This window comes from Solanum stenotomum, chromosome 10 (genome assembly GCF_019186545.1).
Source record: "Solanum stenotomum isolate F172 chromosome 10, ASM1918654v1, whole genome shotgun sequence".
Classification (NCBI taxonomy): domain Eukaryota; kingdom Viridiplantae; phylum Streptophyta; class Magnoliopsida; order Solanales; family Solanaceae; genus Solanum; species Solanum stenotomum.
The window spans coordinates 3,295,502-3,316,509 of record NC_064291.1 but is presented as its reverse complement, the minus strand read 5'-3'; the positions used below and the strand labels follow the sequence as shown (position 1 = coordinate 3,316,509).

At 32.6% G+C, this 21,008-nt stretch overlaps 2 protein-coding genes across 3 annotated transcripts in view; one reads left to right on the top strand and one right to left on the bottom strand.

The window, feature by feature from the left end:
- Positions 1 to 21,008, top strand: part of LOC125878257 (early nodulin-like protein 1) — a 404,259-nt gene that overhangs the window by 356,417 nt on the left and 26,834 nt on the right. The window lies entirely within an intron of this gene.
- Positions 10,362 to 20,938, bottom strand: LOC125878247 (uncharacterized). Its single transcript, XM_049559455.1, has 5 exons — positions 19,993 to 20,938; positions 14,017 to 14,099; positions 13,138 to 13,249; positions 11,400 to 11,452; positions 10,362 to 10,973 (listed from the first exon to the last, which is right to left on the bottom strand). Exons 1-5 carry the CDS (start codon positions 20,870 to 20,872, stop codon positions 10,851 to 10,853), a joined length of 1,251 nt encoding a protein of 416 aa, XP_049415412.1. The 5' UTR covers positions 20,873 to 20,938; the 3' UTR covers positions 10,362 to 10,850.

The window sequence follows — 21,008 nt, the reverse complement described above, 5'->3', positions numbered from 1 at the left end:
ACTGAAAAATCCATTTGAGGCAAACGCCTACGGCCTACCAACCACAGCCTTCAAAACACAGGGATAATGGCCCGTTGCTCTATTCTCCACTTAAATACCAGTCTCTCAACTGTAAAAAGTAATTGTAATCAACATATGATATACCATAAAAGATATTTACACTTCCATAAAATATATACTTGTATAATAGAGTATATGATTTCGATAATTAAAAAAATGTCTCAATTGTATCATACTAACACATTACACATGTAGAAATATATATATTATCTATGCAACTATTTAATTTGGTATGATATTCAATATTTCGGTATGTTATTTCTAAATATTAAACTGAATATCAAAAAAATTAAAATGTATACCATATACCACACCAAATATCATAATATCAAAAAGACGATATTAAAAATTTCGATATGATATGATAATTCAATATATCATACCATGCCCACCCTTGCCCGTAATGGATGTTGTTTTTATGAAATAAACCAATAAAATATGGAGTACAAGGTAGTAATTGAACACCATAAATTATTAGCCAACCTAGGAATATAAATGAGCTACTCTAATTAACTCCTATTATTGCGCTTCATTGAATAATTGACGTCATGCAGTACGATAAGGATCATCAAGCATTCAATTCACTCAACAACCTTTTTGTTCTTTACGCCTTATTTTATATGACGATATTTGATCAGACACAAGATATTAAAAATATATAAAGATGTTTTATATGACCTAAAGCAATTATATTTGATTATAAACATCTATCAGGGCCATCTTAATCACTAGGCCACTAAAACCATCGTTTGGGGCCCCATATTTTTTGGAGGCCCCAATTTTTAAAAAAATACTTATACATATTACTTAAAATTATATGTATTTTTAAATTTAAAAAAACATGTAAGAAGTATAAAAAAAAAAAATAAACGTTTGTTTTCCCCGGCCACTTTTCTAAGGTTATGAAATATTTTTTGAAAATAATTTCCTTAAGTCTTGTTTATCTCCTAAAAATTTGACCTTATATTATTATTTATCTTATACTCATCTTTTTTATTCTCTATTTTATTATTTTTTATTCTCAATATTGAACTCATCTTTCTATTTCTTATTTTTAGGGTGGGGGTGGGTATATAATAGATAGCGGTGAAGTCAGAATTCAATTTACGAGTTTTAGATATTTAAATAAATATTTGAATATGTTGATTTTTTTTTAAAAAAATAAGTACCTTATTTAAGTAAAAGCTATATTGAATTCGATGAACTAGTCGAGGGATGTTGCTACTCTATGCAGGGGACCATATGCACCTTTTAATATCTATCTGCTATATACTTCATCCGTTCACTTTTAATTATCATATTGTGCTTTTCGTAACTCAATTTGACTAATTTTTAAAGTTTAATTAGATTACATTAATTTAATATTTTAAATGAAAATTTTTAGATATTCAAAAACTATACGATAAGTACTATAAATTGCAATTTTTTGCATATTAATATGATGAAAAAATACATCATAAAATGTTAATTAAAATTCTTATAGTTTGACTTTATAAAAGAAAACCATGACAATTAGAAGTAGACAAAGAAAGTAGTATAGAATGATAATATACAAATATTCAAAGTTGTAATGTTACCCTAGTTATTAGTATTGCTTTTGGTTACATCTAAAATAAAAAAGATCATCTCCAGGTTTTATTTATGTTATTAAAGTTTGACATGATTTCTATCTACTACGTAGACATTATTGTATATATAGTTAAATTACTTTATAATAATGTCATTTATCGAAATATTCACTATTACTATGGTGAAATATCTTTATAGAAAGCACATAAAATGTAATACTTTGATGAGTGATGTTACATGGAAAATGTATTTTGGCAGTCACATGAGTGGGTCACTTAATTATCAAATATATTTTTATTTAACTATAAAATGTAATATTTCAACGAGTGATATTATTGACGCGCCTTAAATATAGGAAAAATTACTTGAGTGGATCCTTTTAAAAAAATAATTACTTATTTTAAATATACTCTTTAATTATTACCATTTATAGCAATATATAACAATACTATATGTTTTATTAGATTTGTCTTTCTCTTTTGCCTCTTTCTCCTTTTTCTCTCTCGCCTTTTTAATTTTTTATTTCTTTTTCTCGCTCTTTCTCCCCTTTATTCTTCATATTGTTCTTTTTCCCTTGTTTTCTTTCTGCTGCTGCTTTTTCTCTCTTGCTTTCTTTCTATTGTTTTTTCTTTCTTTTTTCTTTTTGTTGCACGTTCTCCCTCTCCCTCTTGCTTTTTTCCCCTTTCTCTCTCTCTATTTTCTTTCATATAGTCAATGATTCGTAGACTAAATAAATTTTTATTAATAATTAATTAATTAGACAAATAATCTAATCGTAACAAATGAAGAGACATAATAAATTGCAAAATGAATTAAACTTGAATTAAAAATGTGTTCCACACATATTAAAGTTGAATTAGAAGAAAATTAATATGAATGCAAAATGTAGCAAATGAAAGAGCATTCTATGATCTGTAAACAGAATGAATTTGTATAACAATGAATTTCACAAGTAATTAAACGTAAAAAATCAACTAATGAATTGCAAAATTGATTAAAATTGTATTACACTAATATTAAACAAGTAAATAAATTAAACTTCCTTTAAAATTGTATTACACAATATTAAAGTTGAATTAGAAGAAATAATTAAGAATGAATGAAAAATGTAACTAACGAAAGACAAGACAACGATCTATAAACTGAATTAAACTTATATTATTCATGAATAAAACATGTATTATATGTGCCTTATAAGTTATTTTTGGTTTGTATCACTAAGAACGAGTGTGATGTATTATAAGTGTGTTACCTAAATTACTTTAGTTCATATCATTAAAAATGGAGTGAAGGTTGCAATATGTATTATAAATGTAGGATGTATTATTCATGATTTTAATACAATTTTAATACAATTATGAAACATATCTAATACAAACGTGATATAGTTCGTAAACTTCATCCTTTTCGAAATTCAATCTAATATTTCTCCTAAAATCAATTCTAAACTTAACCAAATCCTCTTTAAATTGAGATATTAAACTCCAAATGATATTTTCAATTATTTGTAGGAACAACCTATCCAAACTAAAGAGCAAACAGGTAATCTAATCGTAACAAATGAAGAAACCTAATAAACTGCCAAATGAATTAAACTTGAATTAAAAATGTATTACACACATATTAAAGTTGAATTAGAAGTGAATTAAATACGCATGCAAAATGTAGCAAACGAAAGAACATTCTGTGATTTGTAAATTGAATAAACCTTGTATTAATAATGAATTAAACAAGTAATTTAATCATAACAAATCAACCAATAAACTGTAAAATGAATTAACTTGAATTAAAAGTGTATTACACAAATATTAAAGTTGAATTAGAAGAGAGAATTAAGCATGGATAAAAAATGTAACTAATGAAAACACCAGACAATGACCTATAGAGTGAATTAAACTTATATCAATAATGAATTAAACAAGTAATCTAATAACAACAAATAATAAACTACAAAATGAATTAAATTTGCATTAAAAGTGTATTACACAATATTAAAGTTGAATTAGAACAGAAAATTAAGAATAAATAAAAAAACATAACTAACGAAAGACAAGATAATAATCTATTGATTAAATTAAACTTGTATTATTCATAAGTAAAACATGTATTATATGTGTCTTATAAATTATTTTGGTTTGTATCACTAAGAACATGAATGATGTTTGCAATATGTATTAAAAATGTAGTGTGCATGTATTAATCATTTGGTTGGTATCACTAAGAAGAGAGTAAAGTTTGCAATATGTATTAGAAATGTATTGTTCATGAATAAACCTTATATTATACGTGTCTTATAAATTATTTGATTTGTATCACTAAGAAAATGAGTGATGGTTGCAATATGTATTATAAATGGATTGCTCATGAATAAAACTTATATTAGATGTGTCTTATAAATTATTTTAATTTATCACTAAGAAAATGAGTGACGGTTGCAATATGTATTAAAATGTAATGTGGATGTCTTAAAAAGATATTATTAGTGTATTACCTAAATTATTCTTGTTGGTATCACTAACAAAGGAGTGAAGCGTGCAATATGTATTATAAATGTACTATTCATGAATAAAACATGTATTATATATATCTTATAAATTATTTTGATTTGTACCACTAAGAAAAAGACGACGTTTGCAATATGTATTACAAATGTATTGTTCCTATATTATAAATGTATTAAAAGTGTGTTGCTTAAATTATTTTGGTTGATATCACTAAAAAGAGTGAAGTTTGTAATATGTATTATAAATGTATTGTTCATGATTTTAATTCAATTTTAATACAATTATGAAACATATCTAATACAACTTTAATACAATTGCGATACAGTTTCATAAACTTCACTTTTTTCGAGTTTCAATCTAATATTTCTCCTAAAATCAATTATAAACCTAACCAAACCCTCTTGAAATTGAGATATAAATTCCATACGACATTTTCAATAATTTGTAGGAACATCCTATCCAAACTAATCACAAATTCGTAAAATTCAAATAATGAATTCAAAATTTGAATCTTTATAATGACCATCAATGGTGAACTCTTGTTGTTGTAGTTTTAGAGATTTGAAATTTCTGCTTGAAAACATGATTTTGTACAAATTTTCATCTTTCCATTTCTTTTTTCGTTGTATTTTTTGGATAAAAATAATGAAATATGAAAAATTGATTTGTTATTTAAATGAAAATTTGAAAGAAGAAGAAGAAATTAAAATAAAAAAGAGAAAAGAAGAGTCGGAAGGTAATAATTATAGAGAAAAGAAAGATGAAGAAGAATTAAAAAATAAAGAGGAAGAGGAAAAAGGGCCGAGAAAGAGGCAAGTGGCGGTACATTTTTCTTAATTGCAAAAAAATTGTTATATTTAGTTAGAAAAATTATATTGACATAAATGGTAAATATTTTTTTAATATAGCATATTTATGTGATTTACCCATAAATATATGTGGCTCTGCAAAGAAAAACATAATTGTCATTGAAATTCACCATTGAAGAGTTTCGAAACTTAAATTTTAAAATTTGATCTGTCGTAAAAGTGAATTGTTATGAGTACATAATAGGAAAAAATATTGAAATACACGTCTTATGTTTCCCTTATTTCCAACATCCCCTTCTATTTCTAAAAACCTCTAAAATCCCTTATTTCTTTAATATATCCGAGCTACATATTAATGTATCCGAGCCAGTATTTAATGTATCCGAGCTACATATTATGTATCCGAGCTAGTTTTTAATGTATCCAAACTACATATTATGTATCCGGCTTATGTTATAGTGTATCCGAGATACTTTTTAATGTATCCAAGCTACATATTATATATCTGATTTTTATTACTTTTTAAGGGATTAATGTAATTACAAACTAATGAGGGATAGATTGTAATTTCATATTAAAACTATGGGATTTATGTAAGTTATACTAAATAATTTATCAAAAGAATCAAGATATTGAAAGGAGTTTATGTCTAATTTTGAGTTGATATCCATAAAAACCCATCGGACTCGTCCATGGGCCTTATTAAGCGGCCGTTTGTTCATAAAATTGCACGATTTATCCTCCAAATAATTGATTTTTAATTTTTATCCACCCCCCCCCCCCCAAAACCTTCAATACACTCTACCCCATCTCGACCTCTCACACATCCCTTCAATTTTTATAGTGTTTGCCTAAATTATACACAAATATTTTCAGAATATCAGTAAGAAATCACTTATTTTTCATAAAAAATATTTTTTCAGAAATTACTTTCAATGAAAGTACATTTTTACCTTCATACCAAACACACCCTATATCATTCGATATTTCTCTTTTGAAAAATACATATGTACAAATCTTAAGTGTCTGAGATATGAAACTCGCAAGAAAGTAATAATTTAGGTTGTGTTTTTAACTATCACTTGCTAGTAGGAACAAGAAGCAAAGGCTTTGTGTAAAACACAACTCAATGCTAAGTTAATCTACACACGACTATTATTGAGTGAGAACAATAGTATAATATAATAATTTCCTTTGCATATATGTAGGTTTGAATTCAAAAAATCAAATCCCTCTAAATAATTCAAGCTAATAAGGTCTTGATTTTTATTACTACTTAATTAAATAATATGCCAAATTAAAGAATAAAGGGTTGTCTTTGCCCATCAAGTTTTCTGTGTTGTTTATTAATCACAAAAATAAAGAGAAGAGGGATAAATTTCAATTGAAATATCCCTTTATGTTTGTTTTTTCCCTTGTTCGATATTTTTATTGGAGTTCGATTATATTCGGGTCGTGCATTACAAGGCCTATTTTTGAACTAACGCTCTAAAAAAGATGAAGAAATTCCAACCGTTCCACCATAACTAAGTGACATATCTTTTTATGTAATATGCTAAGAACTATGTAATCTTTTGATTATTGTGTTGTATATGTAAAATTATCCTTCTTTCGTATTTAATAAACAAATTGGCACCTAGCTTGACAAGAGTTATATGGATTTTTATTTTTTTAAAAAAGGTAACTTGTTGGTAATACAAAACATATGATTAAATATTTGACTGTGACAATTTGAGGTTATTAAAGAAATTTATAAATTTCAAATTTTGGATACGCCTGTCTATTAGTTATACAAGTATGTTGCTATCTGTATATTTTAAGGTCCGCGTGATTATCATTCCTGCAAAAAAAAGTGAACTCACACAGACATGTGTTATCGTATCATTACCTAAATACGAAACAAAAATAGGAAAATTATTATTATTTGAATTTTTAGTCTTATTTTAGTTTTTTTTTCATTCTTTAGTATAAATGTAAAAATAAGAGAAATAAAAAGAAAGAAATGTGACAAAAAAAAGAGAAGAAAAAGAAAATTTTAAAACTATATTTTTGCAGCTATATTGTAATTTGAAACTATTTTTTACGATCATATTATAATATAGTTTTGTATCTGTAAAAAAAATTGGGGCATAGATATTAATTTTATAAAAGGATTAGTGAAAATAAATAAATTTGATCATCAAAATAATTTATTCGAATTAGCCGTTGAAGCAAAGAACTTAAAAAAAATACGCCATTACATGAATTATTGATTTTTAATTAAAAAAAATTTAAAATAACTTTTTCACTTATGATATAGGAAAAAAATATATGTGAGTCATTTGTGTAACAATAGAGGTATATATACGTTATTTTCATGATAAAAGACAATCAACACTAAATGACAAAATTGAGGAGTATATCAAACTTTTCCCTACTTTTAATTTGGTGACCACAACAATCAAAGAGAAAAAAAAAACATTATAACCACATTTTTCACATCTTAGCTATTTATGATATTTTTCTTTGTTTTAAAGGATCTTGCCAGCGATGTAGACAAAGATGGCTAATAATTTCCGTCATGAACCGCAATATAAAATATGGTCCACAAGTTTATATTTTATACGTATAGTGATATAAATGATATTAATTTTTGTAAAGAAGATTCATGCTCGATGTGAAGAAATTATTCATAGCATGTGAAAAAATTATCAAAGAAATAATAAGTTACTACTATTCAAGTTAAATAAAAAAAAATGATTATTGATTAGATTTGATTTGACATTAAAAAAATCCGAGTATACTTGGATTAGTTTGGTTTTAACGAAAAAAACTTAAACCCGACATTGTAATATAATTTTTAAAATTTATTTTATACATAAAAGTAGTTACTTTGATATAATTTATAAATACTTCTTATATTTTTCAAAGTTTTATCTTATAATATATTATTTCAAGTTTGGGACTTAGAATTTTGAATAGTCTGATAATAAATAAGGTTATAGTCCATAGAATTTTGAATGGTCCAATAAAATTTTAAATAGTCCATAAAGGTTGCCTTATGTGTTTTTGTATTCATATATTGCCATTTGTATCTGTTGCCTTGTGTGTATTTGTATTCATTTGTTGTCATGAGTGTTTGTATTTGATATTATTGACTTTTTTTATATATATAATTGACAATTATCATTTGTATCACATTTGTATTTGTATCGCTGATTGTTAACATTTGCACTTGCATCATTGACTATTACTATTTGTATTTGTATTGAGAGGGAAAGGGGATGTGGCAAGAGAGAGGCGAAAGGGCAAAGAGATGAGAGACGAGAGAGAGAGGGGGGAGAGAATGCAAATACAGGAGAGACAGGAGAGAGGTGAGCGAGAGTGCAGAGAGAGGAGAGAGAAATTGTTATAAAATTTTAACAATAGATATGAATCGAAATTCTTTCGAACTATTATTTCTATAAGTGATAAGTACTCCTTCATTCTTAATCAAAAGGTCTCGGGTTCGAGCTTCCTTGGATACATAATCGCCTTTGTTAGAGAGCGTTTTACGCCTTAATGTGGGACTTTTCGGTGCAAATCTAAATTTAGTCGGGCTTCAATGTGAGTACTGAACATTGAACGGAAACCCAAAAAAAGAAGGTGCAAATGCTGTGGATTCTGTGGTACCATTCTTAATTTTTATGGCCAAACAAACCTGCTATAAACTTTGAGAATTTTAACTCTCAGAACAACCAAAACCCAAGAATTAATATCAAAACAAACTGTTCACCTAGTACACACACATTCATTACATATATACAATCCACCCAACTACCAAAACAAAAGCTCCAAAACCTAACAACGAGGTTGCGGTGGAACGATAAGTATTTTTTTATTTTTGGGTTCGAGTTCCCTTGAGTATATATATAATCGCTTTTATTAGGGAGTGTTTTACTCCCCCATATAAAACTTTTCGACGCGAATTCAAATTTAATTGAATTTAATATAAAAATACCCTCCGTCCCTTCACCGTTTTCGTTTCGCCCAAAAATGTTTTTAAGCTAATGAACGATAAAAAAATAAGAGCAAAGGTAAAAAATTCCCCTAAATTATGGAAAATGGAACAATTTTGCCTTCCCTTTAAATAAATATGCGTTTATTATTGGTGAATTGATTCAAATTTGCCCCTCAACTATTGGAATGTAACAACTTTGCCCTCCGTTTGAAATTTGATCTCAAAATTATTCTTATCCATTATATATTTACCTATCTGAATTATCACGTCTTTATATTAAAATACACCTCAATATTAAGTTAATCTACATAGGCCTATTATTGAGTGAGAACAATATTCAATCACCTCACAATCAATTCACAGCCACAATGACATGCTTGTAAGATTATAATTAGTATCAATAATATAATAATGATAATTTTTGCTTTGTAAATCTTAGGATTTGTTTGAAGAAATATGTAAGTTTGGTCAAGCCTTAATAATACCAATACAGTATATATTTATTGATTTAGTATTAGTTAAACGAAATTATCAGTCTTAATGATATCAATATAATATATGATACTAATTTAGTATCAGCTAAGCAAAATCAATGGATAATATATAGTGTAATTATTTAGTGGGATATGAATATACGTGAAGGAATATATATTTGTAATTATTTTATTTTTATGGGGTATTTGCTTAGTTTCATAAAATAATATGCCAAATTAAAGTATAAGGATTGTGTTTGCCCATCAAGTTTTTATGTTGTGTTTATTAATCACAAAAATAAAGAGGAGAGGGATAAATTTCAATAGAAATATCCCTCTATGTTTTTTTTTCTTGTACCATTTGCTATTTGATATTTTTATTGAAGTCCGACTATGTTAGAGTCGTGCATTACATGACATATTCTTGGAGTGATGCTTTAAAAAAAACGAAGAAATCCCATCCATTCCACCACAACTCAGTGAAATATCCTTTTATGTAATATGCTAAGAACTATGTATTCTTTTGATTATTGTGTTGTATAAATAAAATTATCCTTCTTTCGCATTTAATTAACAAATTTGCACCTAGTTCAAAAAAGAAAGTAACTTGTTGGTAATACAAAATATATGATTAAATATTTGACTACGAATTCAATCATTATCATAGATCAATTTGAAGTTAATTGAATAAATTTATAAATTTCAAATCTTGAATACGCCTGCTTATCAATTTGACAAGTATGTTGTTATCTGTATAAAGAGTGAATTCACACGGACATGTTCTGTTATTGTATCGTTACCTAAATACAAAACAAAAATAGGAAAATTACCCGACGGAGCAAACATATGTCCTCTCGACGAACCATCAAAATCAAGATGAGAAAATAACACAAGAATATATTGAAGAATATATTGAAGCAAAGAATAATCAATCAACACCTTGCCAGTTACCACCTAAGTCTTCACTTTCGATGCCCCACCCATGTCGGATTCTCCAAAAATATACTAGTTTTGGAGAATCCGACACACACCCGTAGACATTTTTGAAGAGTCTGAGCAAACATAGGTTGCCACCATCCAACTACAATTCAAACAAGGAAAAGATATTGTGGTTCTTGAAGACCAATTACTGAGTCACTTGTTAATTTCATTCCTCAAACTATCACAAGGTAAAAATGTCATAAGCCCCCGGTACACAGAGTTACATACACGTCGCGGTGCGTGCAAGTTATTCTAGACACCGTTGTTATAAAAAGAAAAGAAAAAAGAAATTAAAAACATGGTATCTTACATTTGGCACTCCTTTCAATGACCAGTTATGAGCTTCCCTTGGGAGGCAGCGAACCAAACAACAAAAGTTCATCGCCTCTCCCCCAAAACGAGAGGAAAAGTTTTAGTATGGAAAAAGCTTCCGGCAAGAAAAACTGCATTCAAGTAGTATGTCATACGTGCTGGTCTAGAACTTGTAATCTGGGTTGTCTCGGAGGCCAAGCTTAGGCAGTAAGAGTCCCAATCTGTCCTTCAATAACTTCTTCCTATTTTGAACCATTTGTTGTAGACCCTTACGAGAGTGCTTATCCTTAAAAAAATGATAATTGACGACAATGTATAAAAAAACATTAGCCAGCAGATGTGTATAATATAACAATTCATGCATAACCATGTATAATCTATGTATACCAGCTAGAAAAAGTAAACAGTGAATCCGTCTAGCTACTTATGTAAAGATCCCTATAAATAACCAGCTCACAATCTAAAGTAATAAAGTTCTATGACAAGATAATAGATAAATGATTAATGGACCATCTTATACGACAAGTGTTTGCAATTCATTGACTACAGCCAATGTGTCATCTATTCTTTTTTTCCCTCTGAGTTGGCATTTCAAGAACAATCATGCTTTACCATATGACAATAACCAACAATGTGCTATAAATGGAGTTTTCGTGATATGAGTATTCCTGCACAAGATGCTCAATTGGGTACAATTCAGCAGAAAACTCACTTTTTTGTGAAGAACTGAAGATAGGTGCTTTATTTTTGTTGTAAGTTGAGCCACTGAAAACAAAAAAAGGGCTAACATTAATATACAATGTAAGAAACTATATAAACATCATTGGAGCAGCACATATGTGGTTTGAACTTCCATTTGAGTATCAACTTTAAACAAAATCAAATTCAAGCAACTTCCTTACATATGTTTTTCTTTAACAAGTTCAAGAGAAATAACATCTGTCAACAGCAAAATTAAGGTATTAGAAGCTGGAGGACAGGAGATCTACAAAGAACTTTGAGGTCTCTCTGCACATGTTGCCGAACAAAAAAGGGAATAGATTGCAATATCTCGCTTAATCCCCGGAATTCACCATTAGGGGCTGTTTTGGCTCACATACTGGTTATGCTGGGATTATAATGCATGGATTGTTTATGTGATGAATAAAAGATGAAAGAATTATTATTATGCTGTAATTAATACTCCCTCTGTTTTCCGAGAAATCTGCTAGGGGCCAACCCTAACAGACAATTGCGGGCTTCAAAACTCGGGAAAACAAGTCCACTTCTCAATCTTTCTCCACTTAAATAGCAAGCTTAGTTCACATGGCACATGGCTCGAACCTATGACCTAAGTGACACGTCCTACAACTTTCGCCACTTGAAGTAAACCCTAGGAGCTATTTCTTCTTGTGTTGTTCTTCACCAGGTGATTTCAAAGGGTCACAACTTTATGTAGTAGCTCTCTGTTTTGTATTTCATTAGTTGCAAGGTTATCTCTTAATAGACTGCTGTACCCTTTCTCAGTTGAAGCTTTCAACTAATACTTCAGTAAGTGCAAACAATGAGGCCTTAGTTATCCTATTATTTTCAGATTCAGGCACTCTGTTATGTTGTTTTTTAGTCATTTCGATTCTTTCGGGTGCACTGTACTTTCTGAAGTAGTTGAAGAAAATACTTGGGCAGCAAGATCTCTGCCAGACTAAGCGTTTGACTGACTACATCAGATGACTTGCTTAACTTGGAAGTCATTACCCAAATTGTAGGTAATAAGAAGAAAGGCAGATTCCAAGCTTTTCTTGGTCTTCATTCTTTTTGTTTTTTTCTTTTAGGATGGCGACATGTGTTTCAGTCTTCATTCTTGGCTTTTTCTCCTTCACATTTCTCCAAATTAATACTGCTGTGTACATGATGTATATCTTCACTATTTGTACAATTACTATCAGAAAGCCAGGGGGACAAATTTAAATCAGCCTTAGGAAAAAGTCAAAGCAGACTACTATTTCAATGGACATAAATAGAAGATTAAGACAGAGCACAAGCATCAGCATTGAGTAAAATGCTGGAAAGTGGTGTTATGGGTAGAGGATAATGTCCAATGAAGGAATAGTGATTGGGTAGTTTTTGAAACAGAAAAAAGAACATAGAATCTGCTCAAGTAGGAAGTATCTAGAACCTCATATGTAGAAATAAAGAAGACAACTTCCAAATTAAACCCAGATACAAACTGCCCAACAGAACCTTAAAAGTAGCATAAAGAGCACAAAGAATATCAAGTCTAGAAAAAAAAGGAGAGGAAACACATGTGAGGACATCAAGATATTAAGAAAAGCAGTTAATAGGTGCATACATGGTCCAGTCTGAACTCTTGAGGTCTGTACGCCATGAAGTTAAAACTAGAAACAAAAGGTAGTAAAAACAAAAAAGTAGCAACCTTAAACAACATGACATCATAAATCAAGATCACGCACCTTGAACACGAGCAGATCCACAATCCGACTCTGACATTTTAAATTCATCTCTAACTTTTTGTAGCTCCAGTTTCATTTTTTCCCCAGATGACATGTTATCTGGGTGAAAGAACTGTTCAAAATTGTCGATAAGTTATTACATTCACTTAAATGTATGACAGACGCATTGACAATAGAAATCAGATCATTGATGCTACTTGTTGTACTAAACAAAGTAACAAACAAAAAGAAACAATAAGAGAATAACAAATCAAGGATGAGTTTCTGTAAGTTATGGCTGCAAATCAAGACCACCATCAACCGTGCCTCCCCTTTTCCTTCTATAATTTTTTTTTCTTGATTGCGAAAGTTAAAAGGAACAAGCCAAATTGATACACAATATGACAAAAAGTAATTTAGTCTTGACTAATATACATCTTCCCATCAAGCCATTATTTTTTATTAAAATGGTAAAGCAAAATATAACTAGTATAATTGCCTTCACCTTTTGCTGTAATGCAGTTCAAGTGTTGCTTTTATATTTTTAAGCCAAATGCATCCACCTTCTACTAGAAAGGAAAGATTATGCTTGCTACTTAAAACTATTCAGTGAAGGCTGGAAATCGAAAAGGGTTTATCTGAAGGAGACATTTGCCATGAACAAAAGAATTAGAAGTAAAATGCTATTTTTCTTATGACTGAAAAGCTCATTTGAGGCAAACCCTACCAACCACAGCCTTCAAAACTCAGGGATAATGGGCCCGTCTCTCTATTCTCTACTTAAATATCAGGCTAATTCACAAGTCCCTCCACCTTCGTCACTTCAACTACACCCTAGGGCAGAATTAGAAGGAGCAGAATCATTGACAGAAAGATATTTGAGAACAAAATGCTACTTGCCTTTTCAACCAAGTGTTCTTTTGGTGGATGCAACATAAAGCTTGGAGTACCACCCAGCTGCCCCAAGACATCAAGTCTCTGAACTGTAAAAAGTGATTGTAATCAACATATGATATATCATAAAAGATATTTTCACTATACTCTAAAAAAAACATTTTTTGCTTACAAAGAAGCACCAAATATAAATCTAAGTGCCGTATCAAAGAACAGAGGTATTGATCAACCCTCGATGAACACTGCACTTATAACTAATGCATAAGAAAACCAAGTGTGTTACTAGCAAAATGACCACTGGTCCACTAATCAAACGTACAAAGATTGCAAAAATACTATAAACATAAAAAACCATTGATATTAGTGTGAAGGCCTTGCACATTTTCAACAATAATGCTATATTTTATAAGTAACATTGTGCAGGTAAGAACATTTTATTTGGTCTTAGTTTGACTTCAATTGGTGTTTATTAAAGTTATCATTATAGGAATGTAATTTGAGCCATTGTTGCACAGGAATTGAACTGCTGAAAAACTATATGGTTATTCAGCTGCAGAAGCTCTTGGAAGTGACCTCATTGAATTCCTAACAGATGCTCGGGATCATGACGCTGCTAATAACATAGTACACACTACACAGAGTGATAAGGGGTAAGAGTTGGACTGGACAGTTTCCAGTTACGAATAAGCAAGGGGATAGATTCCTACTTGTTGCTATCGATACCCCTTTTTATGATGATGATGGTACTTTGCTTGGTGTTATTTGTATATCAAGTGACAAGGGGAAGGCCATTAAAAGAAGTACTCTCAGTGATTTAAACACCAGCTTCCATTCTAAAGGTCCAGTCAGAAACAAAAACTCTCAGCATGCAAGAGTGACACAACAATGGAAAAAACTGCATCCAAAGTTGACCCATCTCCAAGCCTCCTTCTGCTTCCTCGCACGACACAGCCTCTTTCGATCCAGTGAATTGGAAATTCAAGCTTCCAAACTCAGGGATTTGGAACCTCTGATGATGCACTTTCACAATTAGAGGCAGATGATGAAGCTGACCATATCAATTTGCCCACCACTCCTTGCAACACCAATTCTTCTCACTTCTGTGATTCTTATCATGAGGGGCTGGACTCAGATATCTCTTCCCAATCTCTTAATTGTTTCCTTCCTCTTCCATGGCATGGTGGTGGTAAACTTTTGCAGCCTGTTGATACCCCTGTGGTGGTGGAAACCTCCAAATGGTCCAAATTGACAATGATGAAAGCTTGCAAGGCTTTGGGGGTGAATGAATCAAGTTTTGAACATGAAATCCTCGATATTGTTCTCAGAATGGAGGAAAAGAGAAAAAATCAGATTCAAGAACAGAAGAAAGTAAAGGACTCTAGGAAAGGGAAAAACAAAGCAGACGCTGAACTGAAAAAGTTGGCTTGGGGACTTCAAGAGGGCAGTGGTAAGAAAGATAGGGGCAAGTCTCACAAGGGTCATTCTAGATGAGAGTCAAAACACTCATTTGGAATGTACAGGGGTTAAACAATAGAGACGCACCTTGAAATCTCTTATTTATTAATAATAAATGTGGAGCAGACATCATTTGTTTACAAGAAACCAAAATTGAGGAGTGGACCAGCTCTTTAATTAGACAGGTTTGGGGAAATAGGTGGATTTCTTGGGTAGAACTCAAGGCAATTGGAACCAAAGGGGGGATTCTTATTATGTGGGATAAAAGGGTCTGGAATTGTGTGGATTCTGAAGCTGAGATCTTTTTCCTGTCTTGCAGATTTGAAAGCCTCAATGAAGATTTTAAATGGGTTCTTTCAGGGGTGTATGGACCTCACACTAATCCGGAAAGAGATGAACTTTGGAATGAACTAGCAGTTATCAGGGTCTGTGGTCTGACTTGAGGGTAATTGGTGGTGATTTTAATGTATGCAGATTTGAAGAGGAAAAACTGAACTGTACTAGAAGATCTAGGGCCATGATGGACTTCTCTAATACCATTCAAGACTTATAATTGATTGACCCTCCTCTTCAAGGAGCTCAATTCACCTGGTCAAGAGGGGAGGCTCATTTACAAGCCTCAAGAATTCACAGGTTTCTAATATCACCCGAATGTAGTGAAATGTTCAATGCCATTAAATAATACCCATTGCCTAGAGTGTTTTCTGATCACAAGCCTATTGTTCTGGAAAGTGGGGATTGGGAAGCTTCACCTTCTTACTTCAAATTCGAGAATATGTGGTTACAATCAGATGGATTCCTTACATGGTGAGAGATCGGTGGAATTCTTACAATGTTTCAGGCATTCCTGATTTATCTTGGTCCAGAAGCTGAGACACCTAAAGAGGGATATCACAAAATGGAACAGAGAGGTCTTTGGCCAGATTGAATCTCAAAGACAAAGCACTGATGGAACTAGGAAGGTTGGACCAAATTGCTGAATAAAGAACTCACACCCCCGAGGAAAATGTGAAGTCACTATGACTGAAACTTGAGATTCAACAGATCGCCATTGCTGAAGAGATCTCATGGAGACAAAAGTCAAGATGTTTATGGCTAAAGCCTAAAAGAAGGTGATTAGAATACAATTTTTTTCTAGAGAATGACCAACTCTCATAGAAGGAGCAACTGCATTGATAGATTGAAGATTGGGGATGATTTAATTGAGGATAAAGAGCTGACAAAGAGAGGAATCCTAGAATTCTATCAGACGTTGTACAAAGAGGAAGAAGCTTGGAGACCCTTGGCTGTTTTTGAAGGACTCTCCACTATCAGTGCTGAAGAAAAAGAGGAGCTAGAAGCACCTTTCAATGAACAAGAAGTATTAGATGCCCTCAAATCTTGTGCTCCTGACAAAGCACCAAGCCCAGCTGGTTTTACTATAGCCTTTTTCCAGAAATCATGGAGCTTTATCAAATCTGACATAATGGAAGCCCTCACTTTCTTCCATCAGAATTGTCAAATGGTGAGGTCTTGCAATGCCACTTTCATTGCTCTCATCCCAAAGAAGAAAGGTGCCCTGGAACTAAAGGACTTCAGGCCTATAAGCCTTATAGGCAGTGTTAACAAACTTTTGGCGAAGACCCTAGCTGAGAGGCTGAAAAGGGTAGTATCCTCCCTAATCTCAGACCAACAAAGTGCATTCATGAAGGGCAGACAAATCACTGATGCATCCATGATCGCCAATGAAGTTTTAGATGGGAAAATCATAAGTGGTGAATCTGGGATCTTATGCAAATTAGACATAGAGAAGGCTTTGATCAACTAAATTGTCTTATCTGGTCAACATTCTAAAACAAATGGGATTTGGTAACAAGTGGATTAAATGGGTTTTTTTCTGCATCTCAACGGTGAAGTTCTCAATCCTATTAAATAGAAGTCCTATGGGATTTTTCTCCTCCCAAAAGGGAATAAGGCAGGGAGACCCACTCTCCCCTTTCCTCTTTATTTTGGCTATAGAGGGCCTCACTCAAATGCTGGAAAAGGCAAAAGAGCTACAATGGATACAAGGGTTTCACGTTGGGCAAGGATCCTTCACCCTCAGTTATTGTATCTCATTTGCTCTATGCAGATGATACTCTGATTTTTTGTGGAGCAGATAGTCAGCAAGTCTATAACCTCAATACTACTCTCATGGTCTTTGAATCTATTTCTGGTCTTCACATTAACATGATCAAGAGCATAATATACCCCGTCAACAAGGTTCAAAACCTAGAGAAATTTGCTGACATACTCAGTTGTAACATAGGCTCCTTTCCTACCACTTACTTGGGTCTACCATTAGGTGAAAAATTCAAATCCCCTGAGATTTGGAATGGAGTAATTGAAAAGATGGAAAAGAGACTAGCTACATGGCAACTTCGGTATCTATTAATGGGAGGAAGACTAACTCTTATCAACAATGTTCTGGATAGCATTCCTACTTATTGTATGTCTCTATTTACAATGCCAAGCTCAGTTCTAAAACAAATAGATAGGCTAAGGAGAAGATTCCTTTGGGAAGGAAACATCCAAACTTACAAATTCCCTTTGGAGAAATGGCAAAAAGTCACTCAGCCCAAGGCTAAAGGAGGATTGAGAATCAGGAACCTACAACTACATAATAAAGGTTTACTTTTGAAGTGGCTTTGGAGGTTTGGACAGAATGAGGCAGGGTACTGGAAGGGTATAATCAAAGCCAAACATGGCATTCTTGATCATTGGAGGCCAATGAGGAGCAGGGGTACACATGGTGTAGGGGGTTTCGAAACACATCAGCAGCCTCCAAGATGACTTTTCCGGAAAGTGCTTTTCAAAGCTGGTAATGGACTAAGATAAGATTTTGGTAAGACAAATGGCTTGGTGACACTATAATGAAGGGGTCCTTCCCTATGCTATACTAGACAGCCACTAACAAGAATGATACAATTGCCTAATACAGAGTAGACAACATTTGGAGCCCAATTTTCAGAAAGAACTTGCAGGACTCAATGAACTCCTCTCACTACTACGACTCTGGAGGAATGCAACCTAGATGAACAAACCACAGACAGATTACTTTGGGGCAACACCAAGGAAGAGATTTATACCATGAAGGAGAGCTATAATTTTTGGCATTCACAGAATGGCATCCTTGATGTTTTTCCCTGGAAACATATCTGGTTGACAACCTCTAAAGGTTTCTTGTTTTACCTGTACAACTATTCATAAGGCCTATCTAACTCAAGATAACCTTAGAAAGAAGGGGATGATGAAAATTTTGCCAGAAGGATAATGAAACTGTTAACCATCACTTTTACACTGCCCTACAGCAACTGACTTGTGACAGTTTTTCCACTCACTGTTTGGTCTTCAATGGGTTATGCCTTTCTCCATTAAAGATGCCTTTGCTAGTTGGATAGGATGGAGAGCTAGCAAGACTTTGAAAAGGCTATGGAGGATGATCCAAGCAGTTATTTTTTGGAGTCTTTGGAAAGAAAAAAAGTGCAGTCTTTGATGGAATCTCAATTCCCACTAGCACCGTCAAGGCTATATGTTTATCTACTCTCTTAAGTTGGCACTTTCTTTTCCCGGTAAACAGTGTGGATAACTTTTTGGATTTTGTTAGTTCCCTAACTCTAGCATAGTAGGATTTTGGGGATCTCTTTTTTGGTTGTTTACAATTTTTTGCTTAGCTAGCTTCATGTTTATTTTGTTTTGATGCAGCTCTTTATTTTCCTTGTAACTTTGCATCTCCTTGATGCCTTTCTAATATAGTTAAACTACTTCACCCAAAAAAAAAATTGTGTGAAGGCTTTGCACATTTTCCACAAAAATGTTACATTTTATCAGTAAAGTTTTGCGAGAAACTGTTCTACCCATGGTAGTTTTCGTGAGGTGCTCTTATGCGACTGGGTTCCTAGAGAAGAATCATCAGAAAAAAATATATACTCACAAGATATGTATCAGAATCAATGAATCAATCAGTAGATGATCTCAAATAGTTCCAAATACTTATTACCACAATAGCTACACTTACATATTGTCGTTATATTTATAATTATGATAGCGGTTACGGCCAGCTTTTGTGCACCTCAATTTTTCCACGGGGTGCCTACTTAATCCTACCAGCACAGACACCAGATAGCTCATCNCCCCCCCCCCCCCCCCCCCAATGCTTATGATTATGGAAGAAATCACCTAGAAATTTTTTTGCTATAGGATTTGAACCATGTCTCCCATGATTCTCGTTTCATTTATTGACCACTAGGCCACACCCCTGGTGCAACTACACTTGCATTTCTTTCAACATTATACACATGTGTGTGCTGTGTGGTGTTATTCACCAAGACACAAGCTTTATGCTTCAAGTTCCTATGGCTGCTTGTTTACAGTTGAACACACTACATATTAATATAATACTAACTAGATCACTCACAGCATAACATTTAGTATACATGGTTCAACACCAGATATTCATATAATCCAATATATAAACAAACACAGAAATTGCACTTAAAAAAAACTCACTCATTGTCTTCTTAGGCTTTGAATCACCATTCTGACTTATTAGATAAAGAGACTCTTTCAAATCCTTATACACGACACCAGCTACCATCGTCTTGCTCTCAATCTCATCAGCTTCCCTCACCTTCATCAATCTGTCGTTCAACTCATGCAACGAAAACCAACCTTTCTCCTCCTTCTTTATCGGCCTCAACATTTTCAACTTCTCTCCTAATTCACCATGCCTATAATTCCTAGTTAACTCCATCTTCATCCCTTCCTTATCGCCCTCTTTATCCCTCATCATCTCCTTCCGATAAAAAGATGCAGGCAAATTCCCACTCCCACCAATCACCATTCCCGACCTTTTCACATCTTTACCCATATCAGGTCTCAACTTAAAACTCTCCGTATATCGCGAAAGTGATAACGATTCATACAACTTCCCTCTACTCTCATTCTGGCTGTTATTGTAGTTGTTATTCACGCTTAAGTTACGCAGGCTTGCACTAATAGCATTGAACCCAACATTTCCAGTTGGGGGTGGTCTCTGATTCGCATTGTAAGGAACTTCAGACCTGACATTATTGACATTTCTTTGATATAGTTCTTGAAATGACTGCGGTGATGGTGCTGAACCAGAACGGCTACGGAATCCTGCAAGGCTTTTTCTTACTTCGTCAAAAGCTGCAGCTTGTGAAGATGGGTTTTGGGGATTATTGACAATAGATGAAAAAGAGAATGGTTTAGGTGTAGGCGTTTGGTTGGGCTCGGATGTAGGTGTTTCGGTGTGTTCAGGATTCGGATTTGATGTAGAAGAAGAAGAAGAGAAGAACTTTAGTTTTGGTTCAGAAAAGTGTTTGAGTTTCGGGCGGAATTGAAGAAGCTTTGTGGCTGTCGCCATTGTTGAGCTTCTTGGAGGTTTAAGGTTTTAGGGCTTCTTGAGTTTCTTCAGGGACGATGGGTACTTGGGAAGAAAAAATAAATTATTTTTCTCTTTGTAATATAAAAAAATTAATATACACTCCGTCGAGTTTACG

Coding starts and splice junctions, on each gene's coding strand:
- LOC125878247 (XM_049559455.1), bottom strand. CDS start 20,872: ATGGCGACAGCCACAAAGCTTCTTCAATTCCGCCCGAAACTCAAACAC. Junction 11,453..13,137: donor TGGATCTGCTCGTGTTCAAG/GTGCGTGATCTT, acceptor TTTTGTTTTCAG/TGGCTCAACTTACAACAAAA. Junction 10,974..11,399: donor CTTCAGTTCTTCACAAAAAA/GTGAGTTTTCTG, acceptor CATTTTTTTAAG/GATAAGCACTCTCGTAAGGG.